Raw genomic sequence first — 23,056 nt, forward strand, 5'->3', positions numbered from 1 at the left:
TGCTAATACTCCTGCCGCTTGGTTCAAACTTCTTCCCTGGGCAGAGTTCTGGTACAATACTTCATTTCAGACAAGTTCTAAACTCACTCCATTTGAAGTTGTTTACGGCAGACCTCCTCCAACGATTTCAAGGTTCCTTGTTGATAGTTCCTCCAACCATACTGTGATTGAAACCTTTAAGCAACGAGATGAAACATTAGCTATTTTGAAAGCTAATCTAAAACAAGCTCAGGATCGAATGAAAGCTTTAGCTGACAAAGGAAGACGCGATATTGTTTTTAATGTGGGTGACTGGGTTTATGTTCGCCTCAGACCTTATCGACAGCTTTCCATGCGTTTACAACGCTACAACAAACTAAGTCGTCGATATTTTGGTCGCTTCCAGATCACTCAAAGAATTGGAGAGGTTGCCTACAAATTGGACTTGCCTGCCTCTTCGAGAATTCACCGTCTTCCATGTCTCAGTTTTGCGCAAATGTATCGGCAAACCTGCTCAACAGATAACCCCAATTGATCTTTTGGATCAATCTACTTCCCTGTTGCTCCAGCCTGAATATGTCTTGCAACATCGCCCACTATCTTTAGGGGTGGCCATCAAATTGACCAATGCTTAGTTCAATGGACTGGATTGCCTAAATCAGATGCTACCTGGGAAGATAAGTTGATTCTACTTCAAAAGTTCCCTAACTTGAACCTTGAGGACATGGTTCGTCTCCATGGGGATGGCAATGTTATGAACCCACAGGAGATACTAGAGGGTACTAGACGCAGTGCACGTGCCATACACCCTCCCAAATATTTGGAGAATTTCGTGGTCCCCAATCTAAAGAAATGACAAGGTCTGCAAAATCTGTTAGAGATAGTGGAGGACTCGCAAGTTACCATCTGATGCAACTTATGCTTCTATAAATATCCAGCAAGGCTAGAATGATAGGATTATGTATGAACTTGAGTATTTTCTTTTTTGGCTAGTTTTGTCTGGAACCCTTCCCCATTTCTTTACTGTTTCATTGCCATTTTTCAGTGTATTTTCCTAGTCCAGTTCTTAGATCCTTCACGGTAATTGTATTTTGAGTGCAATCAACACAAGTTCATACCAGTGTCCTTTTTATCAAGTCTAGGATTTGACAGAACAAGTTTCTTGGCTGGCCAATCTATATGGTATTGGGCATTTCCGCTAAAAGTTCTATTGTTGATTTAGCCCGGAAAATGGCGAGAATGAGGCAACAGAGAGTATGGGATTTCTTTCAAGGGTGGTCGCCCCTCTCTGCTTTGTCTATGATTCTCCCCCTCTTCAACAAACCAACAGCTCCTAAGAGAAAGAAAGAGAAACATAGCACTTCAGTTACTGGTTTGCTGGATGATTATATGTGAAATTCCCCGACATACAAGTATACTATGACAATTACACGGCCTTCAGATCTTCAGTCTTTCTGCTCATGGCCCTTTGCGTTTTCTTCTAGTTTGCTCTCAGTGTCTCATTGTTTGTGGAGACTTGAAGATGTTCCATTATGTAGCCTCAGCAAAAAGCTACACAACAAAAAATATGGAGAAGAAACTATAATGAGGCGATAAAAAAGACCTCAATTGCCCCTTAAGTTCAGCGGTAGGTCTATAATGGGGCCGCGATGAATGATTTTTCCTAGTTTGATGGAATCAAGAGTTAATAGGCCGTATCTTGGCGGGGCAGCCTGGTAACGGGATTTGCAGTCACGGCGGTGCTTGAAATGGAATACAGATCTGAGCCTCAATATACTTATAAAAAAAAACTTTTTTCCTGGTTCAAGAATATGATTTAGCCTTCGGCCTTCAGGTTACAAATTAGAAGAAAAAGAATTCTTCACCCCTAACGTTTCACCAAGCCTGTTGTTGAAGTTCCTGCATGGCTGTGTTTTCAACACATCGAAACCTTGATAGCAATGGATATTGCATCAGTCTGGAACATGGGAAAATTTGTTTCAACTTCTGGGAATCGAACTCGGGTCTCTTGAGTGAGATCCAGATATCCTAGCTGACTAGACTACAACCGGAAAAGGAGCACATAATAATTACAGAATTGAAAGAGGCTGTGATGATAATTAATGTACACAAGGAAATGGGGATTGAGTTAAAGAGGCTCGCCTCTTGGCGAGGTAAGCCGATTTTGAAGGTGCCTTGAGGCCTCGATGCAAGCTTGGGTTGCAGTCATGGCGATTCTGCTCATGACCTCGTGCTAGAGTACATATCTGAGCCCTCTTCTTATTCTAGATTGTGTTGACCTTCTTGGCTCTCAGGGTACAGTGGTAAATTAAGCCTTGAAACATCCGATCAAACAGATTCTGTTTAAATTAAGCTGGAAATGTGTTTTACTCTTGAAAAAGTATGCTTTATAGTATGCCTTATCTATGAAGGACTAAACTGGCTTGAAGTTGACTAACAGGCTAGTCGAAGCTGGAAGTTCTCTGTGGCGCCACAGAAGTGATGAACGTATCAATTAGACAACTTTGAGTTGCGTTCTTATTGTTCGGGCAATGTTATTCCCCTTAATTGTGATAGTATTCTATGTAGGTATTGCTTAAAAAAATTATAGAGTACTTGTTAGAACTATCGTTTTACCTGCTCTTCTATTTTGTTAAATTGAGATCTATGCACAGGCTGTAGTATGTCCTTTTAATCAGGTCTTGGATTTAACAGTACAAGTTTCTTGGCTGGCCAATCTGTATGATACTGTATTTGCAGCCATAGCATTGTCTCTGTCTTTCTTTGCCTGATCATATGGGGGATCTAAGCCTTACCCACTTGAAATCACTTGCTCTGTTTGTCTGTACGTTCAGCTTTTCTGCTTTTATGAAAGAGATCATGAGGACAAAAGACTGTAGTATACTGATCAATATGGTAGCGCTTAGCCATGCCCAATTGCCGATACTTGTTCCAAAAGTCAGGCACAACCGCACAACAGAAGAACTTGTCTTCGAAATTTCTTATGACTTGCAGCTAGGTCATATCAGAGGAATAAAAAGAGGTTTACTTGACTGGCTCTCTTTATTTGAGAAGCTTTGCTGTGTTTTCTCTTAAATATCTCTTTTTGAAATGGATGTACCAATAGGGAGCCTAAGAAAGGGGTTTGAACCCTCCAATTCGTTACGCAATCGACCATAGATCAATTCCCTCTTTGTTTAAACAACATTGGTGCACGGACCAATTTATGCACACCTTGGCTAATCTACTGGATACTTGTTACCTTACACCATGCATGTAATGTTGCCCATCAATGTTTAGATAGATAAGAAAAAACCACCTAGTTATTTGTCTTTGTTGCGATTTGAATCCTGATTTTTCATACTTTTCCAGCTTCATTTGGCCGCTATAACACACCCTTCTTTGCATGTCTATGTTTTGGATGCTTTGCACCCTTTGAGGCCATGTTTCTATATGCTGTGCAATAACTTGCGTAGCATTCGATCTGATAAATAAAAGTTTTGTCAGGGTAGAGGGAGCGCGGTTATGGATTCGATGACCTGCATGAGCAGATATAGTCAACTTGGTCTCTAGTTCACAACTGTTTGTTGAATCGGAGCAGGAGTAATGCGTCATCAGAGGTCTTATTGTCATATGGTTTTTGCTTCTCTGCTGAGCAAACAAAATCAATAGCCCATCCAATGGTAATTTTAATTTTTAATCCCCTATTGTGGATTGAATTAACTGTGTACTGGTAGGTCCATTACTATGATGTATCTGCTGTGTTTATGCAGACCTCCTCTTGAAGGTTGCACTCCTCGTAAGCCCATTCCACAATTCTCTAAATCGACCCCCCTATAGCTAGACTTGTGATATCTTGTTGAGCATTTTCCCTTGAATTCTAGTAAAGCTTGGCATTTGCGGTTATGGTATCGGAAGTTCCTTTAAGCAGTGTTCAGGCATAACATATACAACAACCAAATTTGTACGGGAAAAAGCAAATGGAGGTTGCAGTACCGGATTTATCTTGTGCTCTTATATTTGGGATTTGTTGCAAGTCTTCTACTAGATTAAATTCCCATGCTCCAGGTGGTTCAAACTTAATATTCTGATTATTCAAGGATCATTTTAATTACCTGTTTTTCCATATCCCTAAATAAGTGTTCAAAAATGTGTTTTGGGATATTTATATCGAAGTATGTGTTGAAGATTCAAGGGGATGCTTTTTGTGGTGTTTTTCCATGGGTTTCAAGTAGCTTGACAACAGGGAATTTGACAAGATTGGTTGCCCTTTCTCTGCTATGTTTATTTCCTTTTCTGAGCAGAAGAAACCAACAGGCCTTCTTTTGGCTGTAGGCTGTGATGATCTCTAATCTTCAATTCGCCAAAACCCCGTAGAAGGCTGTGATCATCTTTCTTTTCTTGTTTTCAATTTCTCCAAGCTGACTTGTTTGGACTGAGGTGTAGTTGTATATTCTGAGAAAGTTCTTAGGGACAATAGCAAAATCTTATTTGCTTACTGGCGATTGAACGCAATGACGTGCTGAAGTTGTTTGGCATGCCTAAGTTATTTTTTTTAATCTCGTTTCATAGTTTTAGCTGATTTGGGTGGCTTATATGGGTTCTATATATCTCCGCGCATACACTCGTACAATTTTCACTTCGATGTTAGTTGGCTCATTTCTGCCATTAATTATAAAGAAAATTTTATGCTGTGTGCCATTGTTTATTTGTTCATTTTTAGTTTTTGTTTGTGCTGTTCGTTCTTCGACTTTGTAAAATTTGTCTGCTACTTCTGATTGTCATTGAATTTCAGGAATCATATTAATATTTTAAGTGTCCTTGAATAGACATGAACCAAAATAGAATGAGGATGCCAATTGAGTTAAATGAATCTTTTGTCAAAGATTGACTACTGAATTAATCTGGTTTGTGTATTTGTCAGAAGAGTGAAGTGTTTAAGTTATATACACCGTCAACGTAACGAATTTCTACACTTTCGATGTAATGAATTTCTACATTATCCGGACATCAGTATCACCTGCTGCAATTGGTTAGTATATTAGTTACTATACATTTGCAGCAGATGTCTGAAGCAGGATTCTGAATCTCAGTAGCAATCAATATATATTTCAAGTACTTATTGAACCAAATGATTGAATTTCAGATTGTGACTTACATTTGAAATATGACTTATTGTGATCTTTAATGCATAGTGCACACTGAGATCTAGTTTCAACCTTCAGGATGAAGTTTGTCTCATATTATATTGAAGAGTCAAATATATTTCGTGCTAAATTTTCCATTGTTTTTTTTTGTGTGTGAGATTTTTGGAGAAGGTCAATTAATATGAACTCTTTGTTGTGTTTGAGTCTGATTCTGACTAAGTTTAGCGAAATCTAATTGCAAACAATTACTGATTTATGGATGCTTTCTTTGTCATATTCTTCACTATGAGTATATTATGTTTACAAGGTCAGATCCAGAATTTGAATTTTATAGGGTTTGGGTTCTAATTCTACTACGACTTTTAAGTGTTAGTAATCAGATGTTAAATTTAGAATTTGTACATATTTAATAAATTTCATAATGAAAATACATAATTTAAGATAAATTTTGGATTCGGCCAAATACGGAACTTGCCTTTTTATGTTTAGAGTATCTTTGCCTTCTTTTTTTGCTTTCCCCTCCCACTTTCAAAATGGTATTTGATGATTGTTGCATTAAGAATTCAGCTAAACTGAGAATAGTCAGAAAACCTTGACGTTTGTCAAATTTGTTTCTATAAACGAAGTTTTTTCTTTTCAAAATTTTTAGTTCTTTCTCAAAGTTTTTTGAGAAAGTATTTTTTAGTTACGATAACTTTGAGCAACGGTGCAGGATCAAAGGATTTTTTCAAATAAATCTTCTAATTGCAAAACATTAGAGAATTGTACCTTTTTGTGTCGGTTATAAAGAACAATCTCTTACCAAAAGCTTAGTTCAATAATATTACTCACTGATAAAGCACAATATCTCATAATTTTCTATTTGAATATGAACATCATAACATCGAATAGGAATGAAACAAGTATAGTTGTTACATAAACTATTGGGTGGATTATAGTGAAGAAGTCTAAGGCCTAAACTTTTATGAACTTTTAATTTCAAAAGAAAAAAAAGACTAAAATTACCTATACACTTTTTTCTTTTCAAAATGCATTTTCAGAATTGTAACTTTAATAATTATTCTCAGGTTTCAACTTCTTTTAACCTATGTGGAAATTCAGTAATCCCTCCGGTCCACAATAAGTGATTTTTTGGCCTTCTTTTTGTGGTCCAAAATAAGTGATTTTTTCAGATTTCAAGAATGAATTAATTTTTTTTTTTTATTACATTGCCCTTGGAGTAAATAATGTTGGAGTATGTGTTAGGAGTGTTTATGTGAGAGATAGTAAAGGTTAATATGGTCAATTTTATTGCTAATTAATGTTAAAATGTGAATTTATTAATTTGTGTGAAAACATCTAAAAAATCACTTATTGTGGACCGGAGGGAGTAATAAATTTTCTTTTTAAACCAAAGTATACTTCGTTCGCCCATGGTTGGTATATTTATGCTACTTAGATCTTCTCGTCCTATTGGCCTTGCTGTCACAACCCGCATTTTGGGGTTGTGACTTCATTCGGAACCTCTGAGAAAAGACTCTTCCGATTGTCTAACGTAGACTTGTCTACTCAGGTAACTTGGGCCTTTTAATTTTAAGCATATATAAGAGGGTATAGGTGTTGAAAGCTCAACCTCCCTCCCCCATACGTGCTGCCACCAAGCCGTATTTAATGAGCGACCTTGAGAGGAACCTCAAGGGCCTGCCTGGATGATTTAGAGGAGTGTCCTAGGTATCCATACGAGTTAGGGAACTCTATGGACGACGCGATGCCTTTGGGCTAGTGTTGGGCACCAAACGGGCGCTGGAGGCTCGACGTGTGGGACGGTCTACCCTGCGGGGCTACCGAAATGTTGGACAGCGACCTCCATGCCGATTGGATACTTGATGCACCTATCTTAGAGGCATCATGTCTAGACTTGTAAGCATGGCTTGGGTTTAGCCATGCGAGTAAGGGTCCGTTGGCCTAAGCGTGCACTTGTGGGGCGACACTACACTAGACGGGATGGAAGTGTGTCGCGAGGGCTATGTATGGGCATGGCGCGAAAGACGTACATGACAATGGCTAAGGACTAAAGATTGCCTTATTCGGGCGAGACGCAAGCTGGGTGCGGATGCACGAGGCGAGTGTCAAGCTTGAGGATTGGGTTGTGCACGCGAGAGCGATGTTTAGTCTTGGGCGAAGGACAAGACATATCCTTTGCTAACCCCGATGGTGCGCATGGATTATGATCCCAAGACGAGAAGCGCAACAACATGTCGAGGCCAAGAGCCTAGACATCTTACGGGCGACACAAGTTGGAGCATGCCTTCCAGGCAGGCTTCACCATAGGCACATGATCGTACTTGAAAACCTGGGAAAGGAGAAAGGCTGGCCTGTAGCGAGGGGAACTGTAGGCGCCGCACGGGCAATTCGGTGCCGCTAACGAGCCCGTGACATTACGCTTTATTATTCCAAGAGTTTTGCACTTGTTAGCATCAAGTGTAAAGTGTTATTTTTTAATGTTCTTAGAAAATAATGAGAATTAGAACTTGATCAGTAATTTGATATATTGCTTTTTTGACATATTTAACCATGATATTGGAGTCAGCTTGTGCGCACCTTGTTTAATTCGTATCGAGTAACTTCATCCACTAAAGTTTGAAGATAAAGCTATAGTAGTATTTTTTTTCTTTTGTCTTGGTTCAGATTTAAACCTAGAATTTCATGACTTTCAAGTTTTAACCCTCTTCATTGTTCATTTGCCAAACACTTGATGTCATTTTAATAAACGTGAACACAAAATTTTCCCTTTAACCTCTTTTCTTTCCATATATTTGGTTGAAAATTTTAATTTTAACATCTCAATTCACGAATTTTGTAAGTCAAAAGTTTTATTAGTATAGTAATTTCTAAAAACAGTTTAGCCATTGACCAATATGCCCGAAAGTTTTGCCCTATTTACACAGACCCTTCAATTAGAAAATAGCTTTGAGCATAGCCTTAGAAATGAAGAAGAATGAGGCAACAGAGAGATTGGGATTTTCTGTGAAAAGGGTGGTTGCCCCTCTCTGATATGCCTGTGATTTCTCCATTAAAAATCAACAGCCCTTTCAATTAAACCAAAAAAACAAACAAAAAAAAATCATCCAAACACACCCCTAATATATATTCCTCTTCTTCTTCCTCCTCTCTTTGTGCTGCTGCTACTGAATATTGATGTATTTAAAGGGGCTGTGATGATTGTTTTCCCTTTTCTGGGCTATGTTCAATTCATGGCATTGAGAAAATATCCGACCCGTATCTTGGCGGGGCGACCCGGTGCGGCTTTTCGATAGCTTATTGTGTCTGCAGCCATGGCGGCGTCGCCTTCTCTTTTGCTTTGACAAAAAATACAGCAAATCTGAGCCCTCACGAAAAGTCCCGTGTAATAGCCTGTTTGGCCGTGCTTCTAAAATCAGCTTATCAGATTTAAGAAACTAACACTTGATCTTTTGAGAACTCTATCCTCTCCAGATCTTCTTTAAAAGGGTGGTTTCACCCCTGATTTTCCTCCATTGTTTTAAAAAAAAAAGAACCAACAGCCCTTGTTTATGTCTTTAATGCGAAAACAGAAGCAACAAAAATGATTTAAGTTATATATATTGACATCTATGTTTGGAAACAGCCTCTTTTAGTTGCACAAGTTAGGGGTAAGGTTGCGCACTCACTGCCCTCACTACCCTCCCACACCCTACTTGTTGGATTACACTTGGTTTGTTGTTGTTGTTAGTGTTGTATATTGACATCTCTGTCTTTCCTCTAGGTGTTCTTTTACAGTGTTGATAAGGTACATAAAGTGGCAGTGATGATGATGTTTCTATATCTCGGCTAATAGATTTGGGCATTGAGATAACCCAGCCCGTAACATGGCGTGGCAACCTGGTATGGCCTGTGATTGAGAGTTTTGAATCTTCTCTCACATGCAACCAGTGTTTTGCAGCCATGGCTTTGTTGGTTTCTCTTTTGCCTTATCATAACACACATCTGAGCCCCATTTGCTTGAAAGTACAAAAAACACAATCTTTCCATCATTTCATGTTGGCATATGTCGGACCTGTGAGTCTGTGACCTACTGCCCAACTATTAGATTGCAAACCCAGTAACTCAAATGGGTTGTGGTAGAACTCAAAAACAACCCAAAATTATATTCATGTCTAAACACAACTCTAATTTTCAAATACTATTTTCACTTAGAAAAAAAAGTTCACTCTTTTTTTTTTTGGAATTTTACAATTCTTATGTCCAAACGCCCACTTACATGATATGTATGAAAGAGTCAACATTTTCTGAAAGAGGCAGTTGTTGTACTGGGCATGGCATTGAGAAGATACTCTACCCGTATCTTGGCAAGGCGAACCAGTATGGCATTTGCATAGCAAACTGGTGTCTGCAGCCATGGCGACGTCGCCTTCTCTTTTGCTTTGTTCAAAAACAGTAAATCTGAGCCCTCAATGCCCAAACATAGAGAAAGTCAGCTCATAGAATGAGGCATAAATGAGAAATAGGATTTATTTATTTATTTATTTATGCATTCGCCCAGTTTTGCTGGTAAGCCCATGATTTCTTGCTGAAAGCAATTAACAGCGCTTAGTTCTTTCTGTAAATCTAGCTTCGAGCCCATGATTTCTTGCTGAAAGCAATTAACAGCGCATAGTTCTTTCTGTAAATCTAGCTTCGAGATATGCATGTTGTTGTTGAACTGCTGTTCCTGTTGCTGCTGCTGCTACCGTTCTTTTGTTCTCGTTGCTATGTGGCTGTGTTAACACCCAAACAGCGAGGATCATAGGTAAAAGTGAAATTTTGAGGCAGCGATGATATGATTCTTGGCAAATGGCATTATTGATTTGCATTGAGATGGTATAACTCGTATCTTGGCAGGGCAATCAGGAGGAGATTGCAGCCATGGCGGTTTTGAGAAACTCAATGCCTAATCATAGTGAGATATGAGCCTCATATGAAAATAGCAAAAATCTGATTAGCTTAAGTCTGAGGCTGCTGTGAAAGCAGAGGGCTGTGGGGAGCTTCAATTGATGGTTTTGCCCCTCTTTGTCATTCTCTGATGCCAATGATCACTCAAATGAAAAAAAATTCCGATTCCAAAATCAACCAGCCTTTTGGTGAAAATACATATAACTTCTCTATTTTCCTTTCTTGTTATGCATTCTGTTTCATTTTATGTGATGCAACGAGGCTATGGAGATTTTGTTGTTCTGTGAAAGATGAATCAAGACATATTTCTATTGAGCTGGAAAAAAATTGCAGCTCAGATGGGTCTGTGAGATATTGGAAAATATTCCACTTTTTGGTGCTTCTTCTGTGTCTTGTAAGGCTAACTGATGCTTGCAGCCATGGCGGTTTTACCAAAGCTCTTTTGGTTTCTGTCAGAACTTTGAGTTTGGTTTTTGGTTTTCGCTCTTCTCCTTGGTTTTACCCCGTTAATCTGAGCTTACCCGAAAGCTTTCACTAATGACTTGGTCCTAATTCCTAAAGAAAGAAAGAGAAATATATACAAGAAATAATTTATATTTACAGCTTTCAGGATAGTATAAAAAGAACTGTTATGGAGATGTAACAAAGCGAAAGCTCAGGAGAACGAGAATGAGGCTTCAGAGAATTTAGGATTTTCTGTTGAAAGGATGGTTGCCTCTCTCTGTATTAGCCCATGATTTCTCCATTATTGTAACAATCCCAACAACCCTGTAAAAATTTCATGGAATGGCCAGTTTTCACCTTGCTATTTAAGGTATGTCCAGTTTTTTCAAAGTATTTAACTTGTAGCCCGTGTTGGTGAGTATGATTGACTGCTTGAAAGAGGCGATGATGATTTTTTTTCAATCTTCTATTCCCTTCCGAGCTTATCAATTGGGCATTTGTGATGATTTGACTCGTATCTTGGCAGGGCATGCCCCCAGTTTTGTGGTGGTTTTTTGCAGCCATGGCGCCGTTGGATCTCCTTTTGCTCGACTTATAACACAGATCTGAGCCTCAAAACCGTAATCGGATCTACCCGGTTGGACCGAAACAGGGGTGATTTGCACAAATAGGATGCTTTGAGGTCACTATTTATATGCTGCATAAGTTTTTTGCAAATCTCATTAGGCTGCGGTGAAAGCAGAGAGCTGTGGGGAGTTTCAATGGGTGGTTTTGCCCCTATGTCATTCTGCGCTGCCAATGATCACTCCAATGAAAAACTTTTCCGATTGCAAAACCACCCTTTTGGTGACAATACGTATGACCTTTACTAGTTTCCTTTTCTTGTTACTCCCTCGGTTTCATTTTATGTGCGATGAGGCTATGAAGATTTTGTTTTCTGTGGAATATGAATAAGATATCTTTCTATTACATCAACAGCAATATACCAAGTAAAATCTCACAAGTGGAGATTGGGGAGGGTAGTGTGTGCGCAGACCTTAACCCTACCCTTGTGAAGATAGAAAAGCTGTTTCCGATAGAGTTGTAAAAAATAAAATTTGAGATTCTCCGAACCGTATCTTGGCGTGGCATGCCCCCAGATTTCTGTTGGTTTATGCAGCCATGGCGTCTTCGGATCTCTTTTTGCATCTGTCGAGATGAAGTCTCAATGACAATTCATGACAAGTTTGAGGGGCTATCTATGTATTCTGCCTATCTGAAATAACAATACAATACAATGGTAACAACCATCCAAATAAGCTGTTATTAGTCTATTTGGTTTAGAGACAAAGAGTGAGGGTTGCAGAGAGTAGAGGGAATCTCAAAGGCAGCTGCTCCTCACTACAATACCTGTGATTTCATTTTTGCCAAAAAATGCCCTACTGCGGTGAACTGTATCCAAACGACCCCTCTACTCTATCTCCTAATCCTCACTCCCAAAAAGAGAATCTATAGTAATAGTAATAATAATAATAATAATAATAATAATAATTGTAGAATAAATCTGAGGCTGTGATGATATTTTTTCTTCTGTCTCTGAGCAAATCGATTAGGGAAGAGAACAATTGGACCCGTATCTTGGCATGGTAAATGATTTTCCAACCAGTGTTTGCAGCCATGGCGGTGTATCCAATTTCTTGCCCTAGCTTCAATGTAACAGATCTGAGCCTCATTTGGAAGGTTATTTTCTTAGATGCAGACTTAAGAAAAGCTTAGCCCAGAAAGAAATGAGGCAAAACAGAGAGTTTTGAGATTTTCATTAAAAGGGTGGTTGCTCGTCTCTGTTCCGCCATTGATTTTCCTCCATTATCAAAAAAACCAACAGCCCTTTGTTTATGTCAAAAGCAGACTGGTAAAGTTGTTGTCATATGACCAGGAGGTCATGAGTTCGAGTGGTAGAAACAACATCTTGCAGAAATGCAGGGTAAGATTGCGCACAACAGGAGTTAGGGCACCGTGTTGCCCTTAAAGAGGCAGTGATGATGATGTTTCTTAAAGAGGCAACGGCCCGTATCTTGGCATGGCAACCCGGTATGGCCTGCGGTTGAGATTTCTGTCTCACACACATACCATGGCGTGGCTGGCTTCTCTTTTGCCTTATCATAACACACATCCGGGCCCCATGTGACGACTTGCAACCGGTATTTGCAGCCATGGCGGTGTCTCCAATCTCTTGCCATAGCTTTAATATTACAGATCTGAGCCTCAATTGGAAGGTTATTTTCTTAAGTGCAAACTTACAGGCTCTTTCCCATTGAATGTTGAAATTCGCAGGTGAAAAACCCACGAGAATTTCCCCTAAATATGCAGAAATGTTAACCCAGAAAGAAATGAGGCAAAACAGAGAGTATTGGGATTTTCATTAGAAGGATGGTTGCCCCTCTCTGTTCCGCTATTGATTTTCCTCCATTTTCAAAAAATACCAACAGCCCTTGTTTATGACAAGCAGAAGCAGAACGTTTGGACATAAAAATTGTAAAATTTCTGAATAAAGAATTTTTTTCAGTGAAATCTGTATTTACATTTTGTGTGTGTGTTTATGATGCTGATGGAAGTTACATAAAGAGGCAGTGATGATGATGTTTCTTGTATCTGGGTTAACCGATTTGGGCGTAGAGATGACCGGACCCATATCTTGGCGTGGCAACCCGGTATGACCTGTGATTGAGATTTCTGTCTCTCACTTGCAACTGGTGTTTTGCAGCCATGGCATAGCTGGCTTCTCTTTGCCTTATCATAACATATCTGAGCCCCATTTGCAAGAAAGGAAAAAAAGATAATCTTTTCTATGATTTGGATTAACAGAAAAATAGGAAGGGAGTCTTGGAGTAACAATAAAGTTCTCCTCGTGTTCGAGACTTATCGGTCACGAGTTCGAGCTGTGATAGCTACTGATGCTTGCATTAGGGTCGCGAACTTGGGTTGTCTTGTGCACCGGGCTGCCTTGGATTAGCAGGAAAATAGCAAAAAACTCATTCGTTAGTCTGAAGTTGCGGTCAAGGCAGAGAGCTGTAGGGAGTTTCATTGGGTGGTTTTGCCCCTCTCTATAATTGTCCGCCGCCGTTGATCGCTCAAATGTTTGTTTCTAAAACCACCCTTTCGGTTAAAATACGTATTACTCCCTCCCTTTCAATTTATGTGACGCAATGAGGCTATGAAGGAAGGGGAGCCTTGGCGTAGCTTATAAAGTTGCTGCCATGTGACCATGAGGTCACGAGTCCAAACCGTGGAAACAACCTCTTGCAGAAATGCAGGGTAAGACTGCGTGCAAATAAACCCTTGTGGTCCGGCCCTTTCCCGGACCCCGGGCATAGCGGGAGCTAAGTGCACCGGTTTGCCTTGAATGAGGCTATGAAGATTTTATTCTTCTGTGGAAGATGAATCAGACTTATAAATCTATTGAGCTGGGAAAATTTTGTAATCTTGGAGTGGCAGCTCTCATATGGGTCTTTGAGATAGTGGAGAAAAATCCATTTTTCTGTGTGTGTTTTTCCTGTTTTATAAGACTAACTGATGCTTGCAGCCATGACGGTCTTTTTCCAAAGCTTTTTGGGTTTTTGTCTGAGAAAAGGAAAAGAATGAGAACAGAGAGATTGGGATTTTCTGTAAAAGGGTGGTTGCCCCTCTCTGTTATGCCTACAATTTCTCCATTGTTAAATCAACAGCCCTTTGAATTAGACCCCAAAAAAAAAAAATCATCAAATATGGTGGTGTATAGCAAACTGGTGTCTGCAGCTATGGTGGCGTCGCCTTCTCATTTGCTTTGACAAAAAATACAGCAAATGTGAGCCCTCACGAAAAGGCCCGTGTAATAGCGTGTTTGGCCATGCTTCCAAATCAGCTTATTTTGTAATAGCCTGTTTGGCCGTGCTTCCAAAATCAACTTATCAGCTTTAAGAAATTAACCCTTATTTTTTGAGACCTCACAAGTATGCAATTATGAGAAGGGAAAAGGTTAGCCTGAAGTATTAAAGAAATGAGGCAAAAACAGAGAGTTTGGGGCTTACTTTGAAAGGGTGGTTACCCCTCTCTGTTTCACCATTGATTTTCCTCCACTTTAAAAAAAAGAAGAAAGAACCAACAGCCCTTGTTTATGTCTTTATGACAAAAGCAGAAGCAGCAGAAATAATTTTTGCCGAAAAAAACCCGCTTTCTTAAGGCTTCAAACTACTAGTCATTAAGACTACTTACTTTTCTTGACTTGGCCTGCGTGCATTATACCTAACCTTTTAACTTGATTTCAATCTCAACAAAGAAATGAAAGCGTAACTCTTTGCTCGCTTGCAGCGCTTCTTAGTCTTTTATTTTAGCCTGCCTTGTGAAGATCTCTCGGGTGTCTACGGCAGATCCGATCAGTCTCGTGATGAAGAGAAGTCTTTTCCGATGTTGAAAGGTATCGTCACGACAACTCAATTTGTCCGGTAAACTTAATATATACTGACATCTCTGTTTGGAAACAGCCTCTTTACCTGCAATAGTAGGGTTAAGGCTGCGTACTCAATGTCCTACCCAGACCACACTTTTGAGATTATACTGGTTTTTTGTTGTTGTTGTTGTTGCATACTGACATCTCTGTCTTTCCTCTGTGTTCTTTTACAATATTGATGGAAGGTACATAAAGTGGCAGGGCTAACCAATTTGGGCATTGAGATGAGGCTATGAGCCGGCCCGTATCTTGGCGTGGCAACCCGGGATAGCCTGTGTGGAGAGTTTTGAATCTTCTCTCACACATGCAACTGGTGTTTTGCAGCCATGGCGTTGTTGGTTTCTCTTTTGCCTTATAATAACAAACATCTAAGCCGCATTTGCTTGAAAGTACAAAAATAGAATCTTTTCCATGATTCATTGTTAGGATATATCGAACCTGCGACCTTCTGCCACAACTATAAATTAGAATTTGAGATTATCCGGGCCTTATCTTGGCAGGGCATGCCCCCAGATTTCTGGTGGTTTATGCAGCCATGGCGTCTTCGGATCTCTTTTTGCATCTGTCGAGTTGAAGTGTCTCAATGACGATTCATGACAAGTTTGAGGGGCTATCTATGTATTCTACAATACAATACAATACAATATAATGGAAACAACCATCCAAACAAGTTGTTATTAGTCTATTTGGTTTAGAGACAAGCTATGCCAGTTGTGGTGAATGTGATTGATGGCTTGAAAGTGGCGATGATGATTTTGTAACTGTTTCATTCCATTCGAGCTTATTAATTAGGCATTTGAGATTATCTGACCCGTATTTTGGCGGGGCATGCTTCAGGTTTCCCTTGGTGGTATTTGCAGCCATGGCGGCGTCAAACTCTTTTTGCTTGAGTTATAACACAGATCTGAGCCTCAAAAAGGAAACACAAAATTGGTGATAATCTCATAAGTTTAAGTCTAAGGCTGTGGTGAAAGCAGAGAGCTCGGAGTTTTTATGGGTGGTTTTGACCCTGTCTTTTTCTGCTGCCAATGATCTGTCAAATGAAAAATTCTCCAATTGCATAACCACCCTTTTGGTGAAATTTCAGTTGACCTCCCTCTTTTCCTTTTCTAGTAACTCCTTCCGCTTCATTTTATGTGCGATGAGGCTATGAAGATCTTGTTTTTCTGTGGAGGATGAATCAGATGTATCTTTCTAATGAGCTGACAAAATATGTATCTTGGCGTGGCAGCTCAGATGGGTCTTTGAGATATTTGGAAAAATTCGATCTTTTTGGTTTTTCTTCTGCGTCTCACAAGACTAACTGATGCTTGCAGCTATGGCAGTTTTTCAAAGCTTTTTGTTATTTGTCTGAGAAAAGGCAAATCTGAGCCTTCTACATTACCTTGATTTTATTAAAAGAATGAGGCTTTTAGATTCAGGAAATGAAGGAGTTCCTAAGGGTGGTTTCTCTGTTCACTTTGAGTTGATACATATCTTGGCTTGACAAAGTTTTGTCGAATTTGTGAGTTGGTTTTATTTTCTGTTACAGTAAGCCATCTGCCTTTGGTAGCCATGCTGGACTTGCTCATTTTCTGATTGTTTTTGGACAAATCTGAGCCTCATTTCCGTTAACTTTGAATTCATTCTACAATCTATCTGCTCTTATTATGTTCTTTTTAATGTTTTGAATTCTCTAACATTCTCATCATGACCTCCTCCATAAATCTGGAAAAATCCCAATTTCAAAAAGAAGTGTCATTTAGTCATCAAATTTGGTTATGCATGTTGAGAACCCAAATTACTGAGGCAGTTAATATTTTTGATGTTTAAAAGACTGAAACATTATTTTTGAACTAATTCCTTGACCTGGCTCGGCAAATATTATTCTGAAATATTAGTAGTTGAACAGGAAATGGGGATGACAGCAGAACTGTCACAACCGCAACCGACCTACAAATTCTCTGTTTATGGAATTCTAGGTATTGATGTGAATGCTAACTGTCTATTTTTGAGTTACTATATTTTGCTAAAGATGAACTTTCTCATACCTTATTCTATTTTTTCCATTTTTGAACTCTCTGTAATGAATTTCTCCTTCATTGATATGAGTGAGCCGAAAAATGTTTTCTTTTGATGAGAATTCTAGGAATGCAAAGGCTAACATCTATTTTTGAGTTTCTTTATTGATAAATATGTTCCTTTTTTTTGACAGTCCTATTTTTCCCAGTTTTTTTTAACTTTGTAATGAATGCGAATGTGAATGCTCTGAGATGGGTGTCTTAATGGTTTCTCTTTGTCTAGAATCATAAGCATCATTGCCGGGGCGGACCCACATGGAGTCAAGAGGGTTCATATGAACCCACTTCGTCGAAAAATAATACTGTGTATGTAATTTCTGTCTTCGAAAACGTAATGGTATAAAACTTATTTTGAACCCACTTTAAACAAGTAAATTGCCTAGCCTGCTGGTAAAGAGGGTTCAAATGTGTTCAAATTTTTCACATGGTCCTGAGTTCGAAACCAGTTAGTTGCATATGTCCTCTATTTTTGAGTTTTTTAATGTCTCTTTTCCCATAAAAACGACATCGTTTATGTCTTTTTAAAATATCCCCCAATTCTCCAAATCAGAAAACGATCAGAATCTTTAATCCCAAGCCCTTCAGTGCCTCTCTCTCTCAATTTCAAAGAGAATCGCTTCCATAGTCACCACTCACCTCCTCTGTTAGCCCCTGCCGAGAAGGTCATTTCCCTCAAAGACAAAGCGCTTCATCTTGGTATCTAACTAAAAGTTCAGGTGATCAATAACAATAAGAACCAATTCTAGTTTTCAAATTTCTAGTATTTATTCCTCTTTTGCATAAAGATTTAATCCCAATAAATTTCTTTCACCTCTATGTGCTTTCTTCTCTTTGTTGTAGTTCAATTTAAAAAAACATTGCTTCATAGTCGTCTCCTCCAGTAGCCATAAGCCACTGCCGCTTCTCGAATCTCGTTGGGTCGCCTCTCTCCGTCTCTCGCCGTCAGCCCGTCAATTGTCACTATCAGGTTTCTCACTTGCTTATATTGCAGATTTTTGTAATTTATGCTTTGGAAAAAATTTCAGATTGTTTTAATGGGTTTTGGCTAAGAAACTCAATTTCAATTTGAGTTATACTGTGTTAAATGTTTTTTTTAATATAATTTTTAATCTTAATGGAAAATAGGGAAAGGTGAGAAATTGAGAGTAATAAACTTGCTTATATTGAGAAGTTAAGCACCTTTTCTCCTTAGTTATGGAAAATCTCAGATTGTTGTTGATTTTAAGTGAGAAATTCTTTTTCAGTTTGAATATACGTATACGTACACATGATATTTTTTTGGGTGTGTGTACTTTTGATATGGTCATATGGAATGGAAATCAGTAATGTTTCCTTGATGCAGTCAAGGACATTTTCCTTGGCTCGTTGTTGAATCAACAGATTTCCCTTTATAAAATAATATTTAGCATGCAATCGTATTTTCTAGGACTGAAGTTCCAAAATCTAGGAAGATCACCTTTGCTGTTATCCATGAATGAAAGTTTCATTGCAATAGTTCTGTAATCTGATGAGTGATCGTTACTTGGGTTGTCTTTGACCACGTTATTTCTTCTAGTTTAAATTTAAGGTTAAACATATACAAAATTATTCTTCTAATTCCAATTCTACTTTGGTAATCTAATTTGTTTTACAATGAAGAGATTTTACCCTCCAGTATCTTCCAAGTTGCCACAACCAAGTTTATCATCTCCAATTGCTACTCCCGTGGAACAAAATTTGAACCAATTAGAAGAGCAATCTCAATCCTCTAAAAGACAAAGACAAGGAATAGATCTTGATTCTTTACCGGCTGATCCAATGGAGAGAATACCCATTAGAGATTATCATCCAAATGAGCGTGATGAGATTAGAAAAGAATATCTCCGAAGAGGTCCTTACCAACCCCGATATCATAAGTTTCCTCAAAGAGATTTTTCGGACTTAAAGCGTCGTTTCAATCCTAAATGGTTTGATGAATTTCGTAATTGTTTGTAGTACAGTATGATAGAAGATGCAGCTTATTGTTTGTGTTGTTACTTGTTTCAAGATGATGACATTCATCAAGGTGGAGGCGTGGAGGCGATGTATTTTCAAGTTTAGGATTTAAGAGTTGGAAAAAAAAGAAGAGATTCGATATTCATGTTAGTAAGTCGAGCAGTATTCATAATTATGCAAAAAGGAAATGTGAAGATCTATTAAAACAAAAACAGTCAATTCAAACTTCATTTGATAGGCAATCCAGTCAAACCAAGCTCGAATACAAAATTCGCTTGAAGGCTTCAATTGAGGTTGTGAGACTCCTATTGAATCAAGGATTGGCATTCCGTGGACATCGTGAAGATGAATTATCATTAAACAAGGGTAACTTTCTTGAGATTCTTTCATGGTATGCAGAGAGGTGCGATAAAATCCGTGATCTTGTGTTGAAAAAGACTCCAAAGAATGATCAATTGACCTCTCATAAAATTCAGAAAGACATTATCATTGCATGTAAAATTGAAACAGTTAAAGCAATTATGGACGATCTAAATGGAGACTTTTTTGCATTGCTAGTTGATGAATCATGTGTTGTATCACGCAAAGAGCAATTAGCTATTGTCTTGCGATATGTTAATAGATGTGGATTTGTGGTGGAGCATTTTATTGGGATCGTTCATGTTCGTAATACTAGTGCTTTATGTTTAAAGGAAGCAATTGTTGATTACCTTGCTCAACATTCTTTGAGTTTATCTTATGTGCGTGGACAATGCTATGATGGAGCAAGCAACATGCAAGGGGATTTACGTGGCCTTAAGACTTTGATTCAACAAGAAAGTAAATCTGCTTATTCCATTCATTGTTTTGCACACCAACTTCAATTGACACTTGTTGCGGTATCCAAAAAGTGTCTTGAAGTGGGAGAATCTCAAGCAGAAAAAGTTCAAGAGGCATTAGACATGGGTGAACTTGAAACTGGTAGGGGTTTGAATCAAGAACTTGGTCTTGCCAGAGCTGCCGATACTCGTTGCGGTTCGCACTACAAATCTTTTAAGAACTTTATTTCTATGTTTGGCTCAATTATTGATGTTCTTGATACTATCGTTGTTGATGCCCGAACTTTAGAAGAAAGAGCTAAGGCAAAGGGATATCTTAGCACTTGTCAAACATTTGAGGTTGCTTTCATGTTGCACCTAATGAGAGATGTTTTGGGGATCACAAATGATCTTAATACATCCTTACAAAAAAAGGAGCAAGATATTGCAAATGCTATTCTACTTGTTGAAGTGGCAAAGAAACGGTTGCAAAAGCTAAGAGAAGAAAAATGTGATTCACTTATTGATAAGGTGTCTGCATTTTGTGTCAAGTATAATATTTTGATACCAAACTTTGATGACCTCTATGTTAACTTTGGAAGATCTCGACGTAAAGTTGCTGATTATACTATTTTACATCACTATCGTGCTGATATATTTTTTAAGATTATTGATTGGCAAGTTCAAGAACTCAATACTCGTTTTAATGAGGTGACAACGAACTTGCTTGTTGGAGTAGCTTGCTTAAATCCAGTTGATTCATTTTTCAGTTTTGACATAAACAAGATATTGATGATGGCTGAATTGTATCCTGACGATTTTGATGAGAATATAATGGTTACGCTCAAGAATCAACTTGAAACTTATATTGTTGATATTCGTGATGTTGATGAAAGGTTCTCAAATCTACAAGGACTTGTTGATCTTTCTGAAACACTAGTTAAGACAAAGAAGCATTTGAATTATCCAAGCGGTTGTTTGGTACCTTATGTAGAAAGAAAAATATTTAACACCATTTCTGATGAGACTATTATACGTTTCAGGAAACGAAAACTCGTAGAGGACAGTTGTAATAATATATTTTATTAATATATAGTTTTTGTTGACCTCTTTGTATATTTGCTTTTTTGTATTTTGAACCCGCTTGATAAAAATCCTGGGTCCGCCACTGATCATGGCTAAAGAAGTACTTTTCGATACTTTAACCCTTATTTTCTCTGTTTTGGAACTCTCTGTAAAGAATCACAATGCTGCCTCTTTGATACGGGTAATTTATTTCCTTTTGTCTATAAATAGTAGCATGTGAATACTGACGTCTATGTTTGAGTTGCTTTGTCGCTGAGATGTTTTATTGGATTTATACTTGTTGAATTCCATAATTTCGTCATCATTACCTGTACTTTGAACTGTAATGTACTGTACTTTGAAAATAATGTAATACTACTGAATCAATTTATGCAGGAACTCTGTGGTTGCTGTTGTCAGAATACAAGCAAAAAGCTAAATTTTGCATCTCTTGGTAATTTTATGTTAACCCGCTATTTATTTTTTTTGAGATTGTATAGCACTAGCACTTGTTTCCTTTTATGGGTATGATGTTATGCAAACTGGAAATTTGTACAAGAATATGGAGAAAGATTGAGAGGGGTGTCGCATTCCCTACTTGCATTTCTATTTAAAAACAATGTTTTTCACTTTTCACCGTTGGTCTGCGACGAGTTACTGGAGGGAGGGGTAAAGATGTAAGCTATCATGAGGCTCTAATATACACATACAAATATAATTTGTTTGTCAACTATTCAACTAAAATGGCAATATAATGGGGAAATGTGATTTATTATTTGTGTACATGGGTTCATTCCCTCGGATTTAGTTCTCTAAATGTATTGTCTTGCTATTACTTGCTATCGGTACTTCTTTCATATTATGTATTGCCATCTTCGATTTAGTTTTCTAAATATATTGTCTTGCTATCAGCGCTTATTCCATTTTCTTTAGCCAAGTTTCTATCAGAAACAGTCTCTTTGCACTTCCAGGGTAGGGGGATGAAGTTGTGTGCATCCTACCTTCCCCAGACCCTACTTGTGGGATTACACTATGCTATTGTTGTTTTACATGGGTTCATTGCAGTAGTTCACATGCACTTTGTGATTGACTAAACAAGAAGTCATAAATCTTGCTCTTTTCCTTCAATTAAATTCGTTTATTCTGTGCATGAAGGAATATATGTGTTATCCTAGGGTTTCTTTTTTCTTGATGAATTATCTCATACTTTGTTATGATGTAGATAACAAGAGATATAATACTTATCAAAAAAAAAAAAAAGAGATATTACGTGAGCACCGAAGGGTGTTGGCATAGATGTCAATAAAATGGGTACAAATCTTTAAGACCATGGTTAAATCCTAGTTGAGAAAAAAAAGACGCCCGATGATTTCTTCTTATTTTTGTATGCCTTGATGGGCTACAGTTACCCAGTATCTGTATTGGTGAGAGGCAAGAAGGAATCCAGTAGAATAGTGGAGATGTGTGCAAGTTGGTTCAGTACAACCATTTTAAAAAAGAAATACATGTCTTTTCTAAGCTGTTTTTAGCTGATCAATATTAGTTGATGAACTATTATATATGGTTCTAACTTCATGTGATTCTATCTTTTTCTTCCCCTTATTTTCTAGTTTTCTAGATTGCTAAGAAAGAGAGTTGCAATTTTCTTTTCACACTTTTCTGGCTATAGATGTTCTTCTGTTTTATAAATATGCTTTGGTCTAGTGTAACAATCTATGATGCGAGGTTAGGCGTACTTCATAATTCGACCTCAGTCGTAGAAACAAGTCTAGTATTTAAGTGGAGACGGGCAGAGGTGCTGGCCCATTAATTACTGAGTATCAAACCGTGTAACGTTGATCCTTCGGGATCTTTTATTTATCAACAAAATCTCTACTGTTCTTATGAATGATAATATTTCGAAATTTTTTGAATCGTAGTGGAACCATATGTTTAGCTGAAATAAATGTTATTACTACGAGTAATGTAACATTCTAGGTAAATATCACATTGAGAAGACTCAAAAGCAAATTTTAGACTCTAGTAACGCGTTTTATAGAAGTGTTAAAGAGTCTATCAAATGCGTAGTCCCTAAGGTGCGATATTTGCAACACCATAGGCAAAATACGAGAGATATGAAGTATACAAGGAAGCAAGCATTAGATTTTAATGACGCATTCTAAAGCCGTGCAAGCTTAGTTTTAATGCATGCAGACAATATTGATAATATCACTAGTG

General features: G+C 38.1%; 2 protein-coding genes and 1 long non-coding RNA gene across 19 annotated transcripts in view; 2 read left to right on the plus strand and 1 right to left on the minus strand.

The window, feature by feature from the left end:
* LOC138900816 (uncharacterized) overlaps window positions 1-23,056 on the minus strand; it is a 129,943-nt gene that overhangs the window by 23,734 nt on the left and 83,153 nt on the right. The window lies entirely within an intron of this gene.
* LOC104111924 (uncharacterized) lies at window positions 7,767-21,622 on the plus strand. Of its 17 annotated transcripts, none has more exons than XM_070188409.1 (6): window positions 7,771-14,910; window positions 15,781-16,447; window positions 16,835-16,904; window positions 17,844-17,970; window positions 19,030-20,305; window positions 21,236-21,622. In XM_070188409.1, the coding sequence occupies exons 5-6, from the start codon at window positions 19,499-19,501 to the stop codon at window positions 21,368-21,370; spliced, it is 942 nt and encodes a 313-aa protein (XP_070044510.1). In that variant the 5' UTR covers window positions 7,771-14,910; window positions 15,781-16,447; window positions 16,835-16,904; window positions 17,844-17,970; window positions 19,030-19,498; the 3' UTR covers window positions 21,371-21,622. The 17 variants fall into 17 exon arrangements, 12 of the variants coding, with proteins under 12 accessions (XP_070044510.1, XP_070044513.1, XP_070044517.1 ...); XM_070188412.1 differs by having other exon boundaries at window positions 7,771-11,334; window positions 14,805-14,910; window positions 15,781-16,904; XM_070188416.1 differs by lacking the exon at window positions 15,781-16,447 and having other exon boundaries at window positions 7,771-11,334; window positions 14,805-14,910.
* The window catches only part of LOC104084792 (uncharacterized), a 31,831-nt gene continuing 23,691 nt past the window's right edge, over window positions 14,917-23,056 (plus strand). The window contains exon 1 of the transcript XR_011412112.1: window positions 14,917-15,137. The gene's annotated coding sequence lies outside the window, so the exon portion shown is untranslated. The remainder of the gene's footprint in view (window positions 15,138-23,056) is intronic.

Source organism: Nicotiana tomentosiformis, chromosome 11 (genome assembly GCF_000390325.3).
Source record: "Nicotiana tomentosiformis chromosome 11, ASM39032v3, whole genome shotgun sequence".
NCBI lineage: Eukaryota > Viridiplantae > Streptophyta > Magnoliopsida > Solanales > Solanaceae > Nicotiana > Nicotiana tomentosiformis.

Excerpts from the sequence above, each read along its gene's own strand:
- LOC104111924 (XM_070188408.1), top strand. The coding sequence starts at position 19,499 with ATGGACGATCTAAATGGAGACTTTTTTGCATTGCTAGTTGATGAATCA. Across the intron at positions 20,306-21,235 it reads GTGATTCACTTATTGATAAG|GAACTCTGTGGTTGCTGTTG; the intron begins GTGTCTGCATTT and ends CAATTTATGCAG.